This window comes from Felis catus, chromosome C1 (genome assembly GCF_018350175.1).
Source record: "Felis catus isolate Fca126 chromosome C1, F.catus_Fca126_mat1.0, whole genome shotgun sequence".
NCBI classification, from domain to species: domain Eukaryota; kingdom Metazoa; phylum Chordata; class Mammalia; order Carnivora; family Felidae; genus Felis; species Felis catus.
In genome coordinates, this window is record NC_058375.1 from 144,815,153 (window position 1) to 144,829,743 (window position 14,591).

At 36.6% G+C, this 14,591-nt stretch overlaps 1 protein-coding gene across 3 annotated transcripts in view; it reads left to right on the forward strand.

Moving 5' to 3' along the window:
- Positions 1-293: 293 nt before the first annotated feature.
- KCNJ3 (potassium inwardly rectifying channel subfamily J member 3) overlaps positions 294-14,591 on the forward strand; it is a 154,240-nt gene continuing 139,942 nt past the window's right edge. The window contains exons 1-2 of one of the 3 annotated variants that reach the window (XR_002161465.3): positions 297-1,462; positions 11,887-12,103. Coding sequence is in view for 2 of the 3 variants with exons in the window: in XM_003990778.6 (XP_003990827.1) it covers positions 761-1,462; positions 11,887-12,103 (919 nt within the window). In the remaining variant the exon portion in view is untranslated. Of the gene's footprint in view, positions 1,463-11,886; positions 12,104-14,591 lie in introns of all 3 variants that reach the window. The other 2 variants (XM_003990778.6, XM_019838121.3) reach the window with 2 other exon arrangements.

Here is a 14,591-nt window from a genome sequence, read left to right on the forward strand (position 1 = left end):
GGGCGGCCTGGGGGCCTTTGAGAGTCCGTCGGAGGGCCCTGGGGGCGCCCGCGGAAACTCTGCGGCCCGCGGACGCCAGGCGGGAGCGTCTCTGGAGTCCGGAGCGGGGGACTCAGAGCCCGGAGGGCGTGGGTGGGGGGTGTTGCACCAGTGCCCGGCAGACATGCCTCTGGGCGGGATTTTGGCCAAAAGATAGGAGGCGGGAGTGCCGGGCGGGGGGGAGCCGGGAGCTGTTCCGGGGGGCGGGCGATCGGGTAGCGGCGGGGAGGGGGGGAGGGTCTGGTCCGAGCAGGTAGCGCAGTTTCGGCAGCCTGGCGAGTTGGCAGGTGGGGTGGGACTCGCCGGTCAACTCATTAATTTTAAAAGTCAGTTTGGGAGTGCTGCCGCAGAGGAGGGCTGTGGCAAGGCAAGAGGTGGCCCGGGATGCCGATGGTGGGGGAAAAAAAGAGAAGCCTCGAAAACCTTGGAGGCAAAATTGCGCTTGGGTTTCTGGTCCCTGCATCCCTCCTGCCTTGAGTGCGCGAGAACACTTTTTTTGTTTTAAGACTCAGCTTGGAGAGAAAGCCTCTGTCCCAGGGGAGGAGAGGAGTCCGCAGGGGGCAGAGAGCGCAGCTCCCGGCCGGGTGCGCCCCCCACCCCTGGCGCGCTCGCTTTTGTCCCCCCATTCTCCCCCGCCCCCACCTCCTCATTGGTGCTGGTTTGCAGCGCTCGGCCCCTGCGCCTTCGCTTCGCGTTTGAATCTGGCTCGCCCCTCCGTATTATGTCTGCACTCCGAAGGAAATTTGGGGACGATTACCAGGTAGTGACCACCTCGTCCAGCGGGTCGGGCTTGCAGCCCCAGGGGCCGGGCCAGGGCCCGCAGCAGCAGCTTGTGCCCAAGAAGAAGCGGCAGCGGTTCGTGGACAAGAACGGCCGGTGCAATGTGCAGCACGGCAACCTGGGCAGCGAGACGAGCCGCTACCTCTCGGACCTCTTCACCACCCTGGTGGACCTCAAGTGGCGCTGGAACCTCTTCATCTTCATCCTCACCTACACCGTGGCCTGGCTCTTCATGGCGTCCATGTGGTGGGTGATCGCCTACACTCGGGGCGACCTGAACAAAGCCCACGTCGGCAACTACACGCCCTGCGTGGCCAATGTCTACAACTTCCCCTCCGCCTTCCTCTTCTTCATCGAGACCGAGGCTACCATCGGCTATGGCTACCGCTACATCACCGACAAGTGCCCCGAGGGCATCATCCTCTTCCTCTTCCAGTCCATTCTGGGCTCCATCGTGGACGCCTTCCTCATCGGCTGCATGTTCATCAAGATGTCCCAGCCCAAGAAGCGCGCGGAGACCCTGATGTTTAGCGAGCACGCGGTGATCTCCATGAGGGACGGAAAACTCACGCTCATGTTCCGGGTGGGCAACCTGCGCAACAGCCACATGGTCTCCGCGCAGATCCGCTGTAAGCTGCTCAAAGTAAGTGTTACCCGCCCCTTCTCACCAGGCTCCCGCCAACCCTCAAAGGCGGAGATTGGCTCACCTGAGAACTATCCCCAGACTTTTAGTCTAACCTATCACACAGGTAAACCTCCTAGAGGGCGCGGGGTGGGGGAAAGGCAAGAGGTGGAGGGTTGGGCAATGAGAGCATAGCTGACTTCTGTTCCTTTGCCATTCACTCTCGTGCTCTTACTTATATTAATAATTCGGATGTGTTTTTATCACTTTCTGGATTAGTAACACTTACGCAGTGGTGTTGGTTCCTGGAGCCTTGAGCTAGAGTGCCTTGTTCTCCCTACCCTTACCGCTGCGCTCTTTAAAGAGTTTTTGATTTGTTGTCAATACACTACTCCACCAATCTTGAGGTACTAAAACCGAGCAGCTTTTATTTTGAAGAAATCGGTTTTGAACTTGCTTTAACTTTCACTTAAGGCTTTTCTTTACTTTTTCTTCTTTTTCCTCCTAAGAGTATTAGCAGGTGGATTATTTCTTTAGGCTAACATTAACTCTGTGGTCATCTTTTTAACAAGTGCAGTGACCTCAGAAGTAGTTAATAATGTGGAAGAAACAATACTTGGTCCTTTTATATTTTTATTTTTACTAAATATTTTCCTGGAGTAGTAGTATTCTGTGAAAGCTTGAGTGCTTTTCCTGTAGAGCGTCTCCTTAATTTTATTCTTAATTGCCCGTTTCTGTGAAACCTTTGTCAATTACAGATTTCACTTGAAGCTTTTCAGCATCCATTAAAGAAGATTGCTTCTTACCATCAGTAGTGTAAATGCTAGAACAGATTGCACGTGGAGTGTTTATTAAAGCAAAGTCCATCTAGTCCTTAGAGGGCACCAGTACAAACGAGAAGCCCACCCTAATCACTCACCCAATTAGAGCCTGGGAATGAGGAATAAAAAGCTCAGTTCTCTCTCCATGTGTCATTTATTTCAACAATTTTTTTTTTCCAATTCAACTTTTTGAGGTATTTGCCTTAGGTAGTTTTCAAATGTTCATAAATTGAAAAAGATGACTTCAAATAAAATCTTAAAAAGTTGTCTAAGATTGCATAGAGAACAATAGCCAGATTCAGAATTTAGCATTAATAAAATGAAATCTGGTAAATCTTTAAGTTGAAATTTTGCCTTTGAAATTTCAATTCCACCCTGCAAGTGTATTGTTTTAAACAGCCTCAACTTACATTGTAGTTAAAAGTGCTTTTAAAAAGTTTGGCTCTTGTGTCATTTTCATTATTTATTTATAAGATCTTAACCCTAATTTTCATCATGTTGCTCAGTAAAGTGTTAGAGTTAACATAGCTCAGTTGTCTAGTCAGTCCACATCATTACATGTATTTGCTATGCCATGGACAGTAACAAATACTAACTTCTGCACAGATTAGTGGCAAACTTTGAACTTTGTTTTGATGTGCCTATTCATTAAGATAACTGAATCAATAATTTGAAATCATGTTCTTTGCATTAGCTTCAGTGAACTGCATACTTTTGTATAACTTAGCATGTTGCATTAAAGTGAGTTGTGTGGATTAGGCTAAGCAGTTGTGTTGTAGACATGTTTATTGCAGTGATGTTATTTGCATGTGCCTGTTTGTATGAATAGATCAAGATGTATAATCTCTCTCTTTAGGTAAGCTACCTGGAAGACAGGAAAACCTTATTCATATAGTGCAAACTTCTCTGTCAAGGAATTCATGTTTATGTGACACTTTGAGATTCTTACTGAAGAATAGTTTGCCATATTGATTGGATATTAGAAATGTAAAATTAGGCTTTAAAGGTCACTTATTGCTGTTCTTTAGTTTTTCAAATATATAAAATCATTTATTAAAACAAGTGTCTTTGGAGGCAACATATTTTAGATGTTTCTAGGCTTTATGAAATTTTAACAAAGCGAGAATAATTAGAATTAATCTACGTATCAGTTTTTTGTTGTTGTTTGTGTGTGTGTGTGTTTTGTTTTGTTTTGTTTTTACAAAGGTACAATGAATCTGAAGTATCCAGTCTAACAGTGGTTCAGGACACTTGTAATTTTTACGCAAAGGTCATGTACCACATATACCTTAAGGAGTGTCCTGATTAAAAAAATAATAATAAAAAATGTATGGCATTGGCAAATTTGGATCAGGGTGCTATATTAACACAAGGTGATAAAACAACATCTGTTTAATATACCTAATATTCTTATAAAATTCTTATGATTTGTTAGAAGAGATCAGTGTTAGAAGTAAAAATAATTGACATGTGGTGTCAGTTTATACTTCAACAAAATTTTGGTGAAATGTCCTGCTTTCTGTGATGTGGGTTGGTCAGCTCTTTAGCCAGCCAATTAGTGTAGTTTGTTTGAGTTGATTTTTCCTGTAGCCATGGTAATTAAAATGAATTCTCATATTTCTTGTCAGTTCCTTAGACTTCATTAAAAAGGAGTCCTGTTTATTAGGGAACTAATAACATTCAACAAAATTAGAGGGGAGATTTGCCCTTAATAAGTTACTCTCATTTTCTCTTAGGGACTGAGATGAAGTGACCTAAGACAGCCAACTATATTTTGAAAGAGGAGCTGTACCATAATCTTCAAGTAATAACTAAAATGCTTTGATATCAGTCTTATGCAGTCTTCTTGTTAAATATTATTACACATATTTAGCTTCCTCTTTTAACCTCTGTGACATTTTAAATATAAGATGTATTTTTTTGGTATACAGAAATTTGGAATCTTAAGGCAACAAAAAACATAATCATCAATGATAATTCTAGTCTGTGTTCTTTCTATTATCTAATTTAATTTATATTTTTTCTATTGTTTCCTTATTTTTGAATAAAAACTTATTTTTCAGTATTAGTATTATTTAATGATTGTAAAGTAATTTCTGTTTTGGGGAAGACAGTAAGAACATGGATATGTCTTTCTTATCCTTGCTACTATGAATTTTACGTGCATACTTTTTAATTTTCTAAGTTTTGATTAAAGTTTTTTTTTTTTTTTTTTTTTTTTTTTTTTTATAAAACTTCTCTGTCTTGTATTAAAGCAATTTTTTTTTAAGTAATCTCTAACCCCAACATGGGGCTTGAGGTCAGGACCCTCAGATCAAGAGTCACATGCTCTATCTATTGAGCCAACCACACACCCCTATGTGAAAGCAAAATTTTATTTCAACTCTGTTCCTGTCTTTCAACCTTGCAAATACTGCAGTTTATTTCGGTATTCAAATATGCATCTTCCAACTTTATGCCTGCAGTGGTTGGTTTTTTTCTCAGGAAAAAAAGGACATATTAAATAAAAATTGAAGGATATAATTGAAAGTTATTCTTTAAAATGTATAATTTTTTTAAATATAGCTACAGAAAGTTCTTTTAAAATGGATATTTTCTCTTTTCCTCTTCTCATCTCCATATTAATGTTTTATTTGAATTTTCTTTTTTTTTTGAATTTTCAATTTATTTTAGGTACCTTTCTTTAAAAAAAAGAAAACTACACTATAGGGACTAATACATAGCCTACTCATGTTAAATTAATGTATCTTCCAGTTGAAAGTTTTAATAAAAATTCCTAAACTTGAGGCTGATGGCTCTAACTCTGGACCCTGTAATTTAGTGTTGGATTTAAAGGATACGGAAATCTCACTCTTTTCTACAAATCTAACACTAATAGTTGACTGCCCTTGATGTACACCTTGTTAGGGAAGATTTAAATAATATTTCTTGATACATTATTCAATAATTCACTAACTTATTATTCAGAAGCCATCATGTGTTTATTATAGGCACCCAGTCAAACTATATTTACATAAAGTAAATTTAAAAGCAATTATTATTGGATACATGTTTTGAAATGTAGAAATAAAGATACATTTTTCTCACAGAAGGGTAATTGTATTTCTTCATATTGTTATTCATTGCATATAGTTATCTTTCTTTTTTTAAATTTTTTAACATTTATTTATCTTTGAGAGACAGAGAGAGACAGAGTGTGGGGGGGGGGAGCAGAGAGAGAGGGAGACACAGAATCTGAATCAGGCTCTAGGCTCTGAGCTGTCAGCCCAGAGCCTGATGCTGGGCTCGAACTCATAGACCCCGAGATCATGACCTGAGCTGAAGTCAGACACTTAACCAACTGAGCCACCCAGGCGCCCCTATAGTTATCTCTCTTTCCTAGGAGAGCAGCTATGCAACCCTTAACTTTCACTTATTGAAAGGTACTGGTGTGCAATCACCTTCTGATGTATCATATATATTCTTTTTGTATTACCTTTATAAATAAAATTTTCTTTCTATGAATACTCAGTTTGGATGCTGTCTAGTTTCCCCATATGAACGTGAGCAAGTTCAGATGCAATAAAAAACAAAATTGTTGTCTTTAAACCAATAAGTTCTTCATCCTCTTCACATGTCCTAACCTTTTGTTAATCTTTTAACCACAATGATTTCTGGACCACATGATTCCTGATTTTTTTTCATGTATTTATTATTATTTGTCTCCATTTCATACCTTGCACTGAAATGCAGTTATGTGTTTGCCTCTATGTGACTTTATTTTGTATGACTGACTCTTTCCAGCAATTGGACTTGGCCAATTTTGTTTTGATCTTGAGATAATTAGTCATCTCCTTTTAAAAAATTAAATCCACAAATGAATATCTAATAAACACTGTTCTTCTGAATATTATACAAACTATCAGTAAGAATATTCAAAAAGCCTAAAACTGAGTTCCCCAGAATTCTAGGGGCTAGATCCTATAATCGTTGATTTTTTTTTTTTTTTTTTTTTAGGTGGATTCATTATGTCTTTAAAAAGAAAGCACAGTTCCTACTTGGCCTAGCTTTGCTTTCTTCAACACAAGTACAATAATTCTCCAATAGGTACAGGACTTGTTTTGTTTTGTTTTTGTTTTTTTTTAAGCAGAATTCTCATTCTTTTAAAAAGTAGTAGTGATATGTTGTTTTGTTTGCTTTGTTTTGTTTTATTTTTAATATGGTTCCTGAAAAGTACAGAGTGGCTTGTACTCAGGGGAACAGTGTGAACAGAAATAAGGGACATAAAGACCCACAAATAAACAGCAGTAGGTAAGAACAAATGATAAAGAGAAGTAGGGAAAAGCATTTGGTGGATTTGAGGGTGTTTGGTGAGTAGGAGGGGAAATGTGCATGTAGGGTTACAAATTCTGTCCACAGTTATAAATTCCATAAAAGGCCCTCAAGGACTTATAAACCTGTTCCTTCATTTGAATGGTATAAAAACCTCACACAATTTATTACAAGACAAATTCCATTCCATTCTATCAGGTACTTTCTTGTCATAAAAATAAACATATTTATGGATGATTATCTCAGCATTAAAATTTTTTATTTAAGGCTTGATGTTGGTCATATTTTTTCTACCCGAGTATTGATAGGAGTTCAAGCTTATGGAGCCAGAAGAAATGTGCAATGTAGTTATAAACAGTCCAGAAAAAATTCTAGGTCAGGTCCACACTCTCCTGTACCGGACTTGAATTTTGATCTGAGTCCCAAAACCATTGCCAGAACTGCTTCGAGTCACAGGACATTTTCGTTGCTTATTCTTGTACCTGCTTTTGGTTTATTTCCTAATTTTAGCTTGCAGATAGCACTCCGACCTCATTTTACGTTCTTTGTGTCTTCAGCATATATTCGACACGCACACACAACACACACACACACACACACACACACACACACACACACACACACTCTGCATGTTTAAAGAGGAGAAATGAAATTACAGATAAAATGGCAGGAGGCTGGAGGCCAAAAGGGCTTGCTCTCTCCGTCTTAGCCTCTTTTTGTCTCTTTTCCTTTCCTAACCACTGGCCTTTTCCAGTGGGGACTTGTCGAAGGTAGTCGGGCACTGGACAAGCCTTGGAATATGATAGAGGAACATCTCATGAATCAGATGGTAGTGATTAAATGTTCTTTTCAAAATTCCCCTAGCCTCCCTCCGAGCTAGGAAAGAGTACAGTGGTTATAATTAGAACACTGTTATGGGTTGGAGAGATGGGAGAAAGGCTGCAAAGAGATTGATTGTATTGGTGCAGTGTGTTCCTGTTGAATGAATGTGGACAACTGGTCGCAAATATCTCAGAGGAGGATGGCCAAATGTAGGTCTGCCAGGGCAGTTCTAAATGTGCATCTCAGAGCTCTGTGTATGTGTGTGTGTGTGTGTGTGCACGTGTGCATGCAGTGTGTCTTTGGACATGTACTCAACAGTCTTCATCTGTAATATGAAAACTATTTGTCTATAAAGTCCATGACATTGATAGTCCCTTTCAGGCATCTGTGACTTTTGAATCTCTTTTCCACTTTTAGTCAGAATTTGTAATTGATTATCTTGTAGGTCTCTTTTAGACTTTATGGGAGTTCAGAGTCATTTTATATATAATTAAAATGTATATCATAAAAATACAACTTTTAAATAGCAAAATTTTTATACTAAAGGATAACTTAGAAATTATTGCTACATGTTCTACTTATAATTTTCATACAGTAAACTTAAACTTTAAGCCTTAGATTTCTTTAATTTTTTTGTTAACTCAGAATTTGTTATAATGCAGTCAACCAGAAAGGCTTTAAAATGGCAGAAAGGTGCCTATTTTCTTCCCAAAATTCCATGCAAATGAGAATAAAAGTTTTATGGAAGTCATTCTCAGGTCCTTGTGTTTTTAAACTGAGTTCTAAATTTTTGAGAATGTCAAATTTTCCATGAACTTTTTTTTTTTTTTGGACCTCTTTCTCACTTTCTTATTGAATCATTTTATGATCTAAATGATTATTTCATCAGAAAAAGTTAACCGTAGTTATCAGATTTTTAGAAATTTTAACAATTTACTAACATCAATCTTAGTCTCTAGCAATTATTTTTAATTATTATTGATCCTGACTGTATTTATTTATACATTTTTATCTAGGAAATGATCATGGTTCTGCATACCCTTTAGGATTAGGAGGTTTGTAGAGCTAAAGGAAATAATGTGGACCATAAGCAAACTGCTCTATTAATGAAGGATTTCTTCTCAAAATTCTTAAGGTGACATAGTAAAGAAAGGTTAGCTTGATTTTTATCTACAATTTTTTTGCCTGTTACAAAAATTCCTGGGTGAGATATGGTAATTGATAGCTAAATAAGAAAACTTGAAACTGATGGAATATCAATGCTACTGATTTATCATATACTCAAGATAGAGAGCACATTTTAATTTTATGAAGTCACATACCTAACTCTTTTCTGTATTTCCTTTTTCACTTACATGTGTATATCACAGTTCCTTGAACAAAAGTTCTCTCACTCCACTTATACAAGTTGAGAGACTTAGAACTAACATAGGGTTTTTCCCCTCTTTGTTCCAGAAAAATCTCTGGAATTGCACCAGAATTAGAAAAGCCTAGATTAGAATTCCTTGTAAGCCTATAGTAAAATGTGTGTGCTTCTGAAAATGTATTTGGTAAGTGTATGTAGGTTTCTGGAACATTGTAAGTATTTGGCTGAGCACTGATAAGATAACCTTGCTCTAGCCAGGAGCTCAGACTTCAAACAATTGCAGTACTGTAAGCACCTGCCATACTCAAACCACACCCTTCACTCCTCTAAATAGAACATCTTTCTATTTACTTCACAGTGATTGATAGGCTTCCCAGTCTATCGCAGGGTTAGAGAAGTGAACAAAAATCAGGGAGGTGAGCATATTTATAGTTGAAATATTTGTTGGCCTACCATGAAGGAAGAAGACCCAAAGGATAAAATTGTGGACACCTATGGTGTCTCAGAGCAATTTAAAGAAAGGTTAAATTATATGGCATTCACTGGAAAATAATTTTCAATGAGTATGCAGGGAATTTTATCTGAAAAATATGTAAGCATGGAAAACATCTTTCAAAGTAAGGAAAGTGTTACTTTCCACATAGTGTAACATAATAGGTACAGTTGTCAACTTTGTTTCTTCTATGACTTGGATAGCATATAAAGCATTTGGGGAGGGGGAACATAGGTATAATTATACATAGGCATAATTTTGAACAAATTTTTAAAATCAGAACATGTATGGAGTCTGAACGGAACAGACTCCTACGTATTTCACTCTAAATTACCTCTATGTGAATAAACTGATTTGCTAAAAATGGAATATTTCTTATTCTAGGTTGGCATTCTCCTGAAAGCTTGTTTTTAGGCCACATCCCTTTATGGTTTGTTGAATGATCAGAGAATATAAAAGTTAATAGATTACAGCCTTTTAGAATGGGGCACAGGTATAGAAAGGAAGGGATTAATTTTATATATATATATATATATATATATATATATTTATTAATTTTAGTTTTGATTTATATACATAAAAATTAGAAAAACATCTTTTGGGGGAGAATTATTTTAAAATAAATGGAGAATTGAGTTCTTAACGAATTATTTTTGGGAACGTTTCCATTTAGTACAGAAAAAGCAGAGCTTAGAATAGTGAAACGACCTAAATTCTGTTCACTAATTATAAACACCAGAATACCACCTTGTGTTTATATAGCACCTGTTTCTTACTAGGTGAGAGAACAATGACTTAGGGTTTTTGTATTTATTTGTTTTTGTTTTGTTTTTGGCTTTTATTTTGTAATATTAATGAATACTTGTTATGCATTTCTAGAGTTGGAACAGTGCTAGTCTCATTCATGTTTTACTAATTTGAGAATGAATTTAGAAGCATAGGTAACTCTACTGGCTTAGAAATGTCTCGTTTTCTCCAACATTGGTTGTTAGAACTACTCTTTTTATTTTTGGACTATCAGGTTTTTCCCTGGATTTTTTTCTTGTCAGAATCATTATTATTATTGTGGTGATTATGATTATGATTATTATTTCTCCTCCTCCTCCCATTCCCTTTTCTTCTCTTCTTCCTCCTCCCCCTCCTTCCCCAATACATTCCCCTTCTTCCCTCCTCCTCCTCCCCTTACTCCTCTTCCTCCTCCTCCTCCTCCTCCTCCTCTTCTTCTTCTCCTTCTCCTCCTCAACTGCTCACAAGTCATAGCTCAGTATTTCATTGAATTTTTTCTACACAAACAAAATTCCTGAGTATCACTAAATACAAAGTAGCCTGCCTAATTGACTGATTTTGCCGTTGAGACTCGGCAGCAATCACTGCCCTAACAGTCTACCGCTCGCTTGGTTCCATTTTGCCACAGAGGACATCTTACTAAACCATATTTCTCAGTGTTTTCAGACTCATTTATTCCGCATAAAAAGCAATTGTATTTCTTGGAACCCTGAAAGTAAGGATTTTGTCTTTAAATTGCCACTTCATTGGACAGACCAGTGTTACAGATTGTTTTGTTTGTTAAATTAGCTTGGCAGAGTCTGTTAAATATATTGGATTCTTCCAAGCCCCATTTCCCTCACATTTTTCTGTATGCAACTATTTAACCCTTTTTACTGGCATCATCATTTAAATTAAACAAATGTTTTATTATACATGATCCTTCTAAGGAACAGATATGGAAAATAAAGTGAGAATGAATAGAACAGAAAGAAGTTTACTTGCATGGTTTGCTAATTGTTAATAGTCAGTTTTAATTAATCTTTCAGACTGTTATCATGTAAGCAATTTAAGTTTTATGATGATTTCTACTTATACTGAATGCCACCAACTTATGAAAGTTTTGGTAAATTGTAAGTTTACCCAGTATAGATTTCTAATTGCATTTTGATTAAAAAACTTCAGTTTGGCACAATTTTTACAGTGTGTCTTAAATTTCATAAAATAGAGAGCTAAACACTTTAATACAGTATACTATTAGGAGTTTGAAAGCCATCAGCTAACAGCATATGCCTTTTCCTTATATTATGTGAGCTGTCGGATACATAATATAACATCTTCACTTTAATATAAAAGTTTATATCAATTTATTACCTTACAAAAGTCCTAGAAAAATTGTTGTTTTGCTTTGTAACGATGCAATAAATCTCTTCTTAAATTATGATCAACCTTTTTCAGCTTCAACAAACTTCCAAAGAATTGCTTACTTATTTGCTTTGTGAGGAAAACAAATCTGGCATGCAGTGAGTTATCCTGGAGTGATTTATGTCAAGCAGTAGCCATGTACACTCAGTTCCACAGTTTGTGCTAACAGCCATTGTTGGACCAGGCATTTCTCCAAAGCTCATGAGTTAGGGAATGGTAATTATAGTAAGTCGTATATTATAAATAATGCATGTATGTTCCCCATGAGCTATGTGGGATTTCGGCCCATTTGCTAGAACATAGCTGCATAATGATTTGTTTGGATTTTGTTGCAGATGATTGATAGTGCAGAATGTTGGCAATGATGTAAATTACTGTTGGGCTGCCTTGAAAATTTCAGTACAAGTGGTGATTTCTTCTCTTTTTCTGTGTGCTTGTCTAGTCTCGGCAGACACCTGAGGGTGAGTTCCTTCCCCTTGACCAACTTGAACTGGATGTAGGTTTTAGTACAGGGGCAGATCAACTTTTTCTTGTTTCCCCCCTCACAATTTGCCACGTGATCGATGCCAAAAGCCCCTTTTATGACCTATCCCAGCGAAGCATGCAAAGTGAACAGTTCGAGATTGTCGTCATCCTAGAAGGCATTGTGGAAACAACTGGTGAGTAAAAACATGGATATGTCATCAAATTTCTTTGTTCCATAATAACATTATATTACATGCACAATATCTGCCATAAATTGGTCGAAATGTCTCAGTTCACGATAATGAAAGTAATGACTTGTCTCTTATGTCTTCGTAATATTAAGTTGATACCACTTTGAAAGTGAAGATTACTGTTACGATGATTGCATATGTAACGATAAGTCAGGAATACTGCAAAAAAAAAAAAAAAAGAAACTGAGATGACTCCTAGAAATGATTATGATATTCTAGTTTAATTGCAAACTTGGATTTCCTATAATCATAATTTTTCTTTAAAGATTTAAGGTTAAGATAAATTCGGGGTAATTAGTGAGCTGCCGAAATGCAGCATGCATATTCTTGCCTTGGGGATGGTGATTCGGGTGTCATTGGTAGAGCTTTGATATGCTACTATGTACAACCTCAGTGGAAAATTCCCTGTGTGTGTCTGTGCTAAAAAAGCATTTTAATTTCAAAGTGGGTCAGTAGATTTCCTCAGCTGAACCTTGACCAAAAAAATTTTTAAAAGAGGTTTTTCTTCTTTTTCTGCTTTGGTATAGCTATGTCCTGTATGTCATTCCTTAAGATGCACTTTAATATTGGTATGTCCCAAATAGTCACAGTTTGTTGCATTGTGAGGAGAGACAGGTTGCAAAGGAAATAAACAAGAAATCGGAGCACATTATTTGGGGTCTGAGTATTGCCCAGTGATTTGGAACCTACTACATGCCTGAAACCAATATAATATCTAGATGAGCATGCATGCATGTGCATGCACGTGCGTACACACACACACACACACACACACACTCACACACGTAATAAGTGCAGGTATACATGTATGTGTGTGTATCTTGAATTTTGCCCTTTCTACAAGTAATGAAAAAGCAAGAAATATTTTAGCTTTGAGTTTTTTCTACCAATGTCATTCTCCACCTTAAGATGCTAATTATTATATATAAACTATAGGAATTTTGAAAGTAACATTGGCAGTAATGTAGACATGTTCAAGCTTTATACTAAGATTGGAAGTGTTACATAAAGAAAAAATTTCCCATCCTGGCATAAAGTTTTGTCCAAGGAGCAAGGGAAGGCAGGCTCTTATAATCTTTGAACATTTGTCACAGACTACTGTTTAAATTTTGGGCAAGATACTTAATCTCTATAAGCTTCTTTTCTTTCTCTATAAAGTAAGAATGATGTAATAACCACCCCAAAGCTGCATGTTGTATTACTATAATTTTATTATTAGTGTTTCAGTTTAAAAATCAAAATTTTTAAGGACAGTGAGTAAAGATTTAACTTATCAATCTATGTCTGGAATTTGATTTCTGTGGACTATTTTGTGGTTTAAATCCTCCAATTATGTTTTTAACTTAAAATTGAAATGATGTCGTGGTATATTTTATTGAATAAATCTTTATATTTAGTTTTTACTTCAATAAATCTTTATATTTCAATTTCAATTTTTATAAGGTTTCATCTATTGAAATAATAATATATTGTTAGAACTTAAAACAGCAGATGTTGTGATTTTTATTGATTTATGTCTTATAGCATATGGTTCTATCTTTGACACATCTGTTTACTAGTTACTTATTGTTATTCTAATCACTGACATGAGTGAAGTTTCTGTTTCACTTGACAGTCTTTGAAATTTTTCATTAGGCCAGTCAATTGATAGATTGATCGATGGATCGATCGATCGATCCATCCATCCATCCATCCATCCATTTTTTCCTGTTTATCCCTAGTTGGTTTGTGTTCCTGAAGAATAAGAAAATTTTTCTAAAGAATCATGGTACAATTAAAAAAATAGGAAATTTAACAATGTTAGAATGCTGTCATTTAGCTCAGGGTCTATGTTCAAATTTCATCTGTTCTAGTAATTTCCTGCATAGCTATCTGGGCACCTCCCTTCAACATCAGTTTAAGGATTTTGCCCTTCATTTGTTTACTTGTCTTCTTAGTCTCAAGATGGAATACTTCTTCAACTGTACTATTGTGTTCTTGTCCTTGATGTACCGGAAGAGTATAGTCCAGGTATTCTGTAGAACATCTCTCCATTTGGGTTTGTAAGAGGTTTCCTTGTTCATTAATCTTTTCAGTTTTGGCTTCTACATGGGCATGTTAAGAGAATAATAACATGTTTTGAAAATATTGTTTTGAAAATATACCTGTGTATTAACTGATTTTTCTTCATCAGATTTCAGAAGAATTTGTTAATAAATAATGTCCTACATAAGGTCTTTAGGAGTTTTATACATTAAATTATTCATCAAGAGTTCAGATTTTAACATTTCCTCCCCTGATTTTTGTTTGTTTATTTGTTTTGTTTTGCTTTTTTTTTTTTTTTTTTGGTAACACTGAACTGGCAGAGAATACTTTCCATAGAGTGTGTGAAAACTTGACTAGAGACTGAATTTCTTATTTTGAGATTGCCTTTTATGGAGAAGAGATTAAG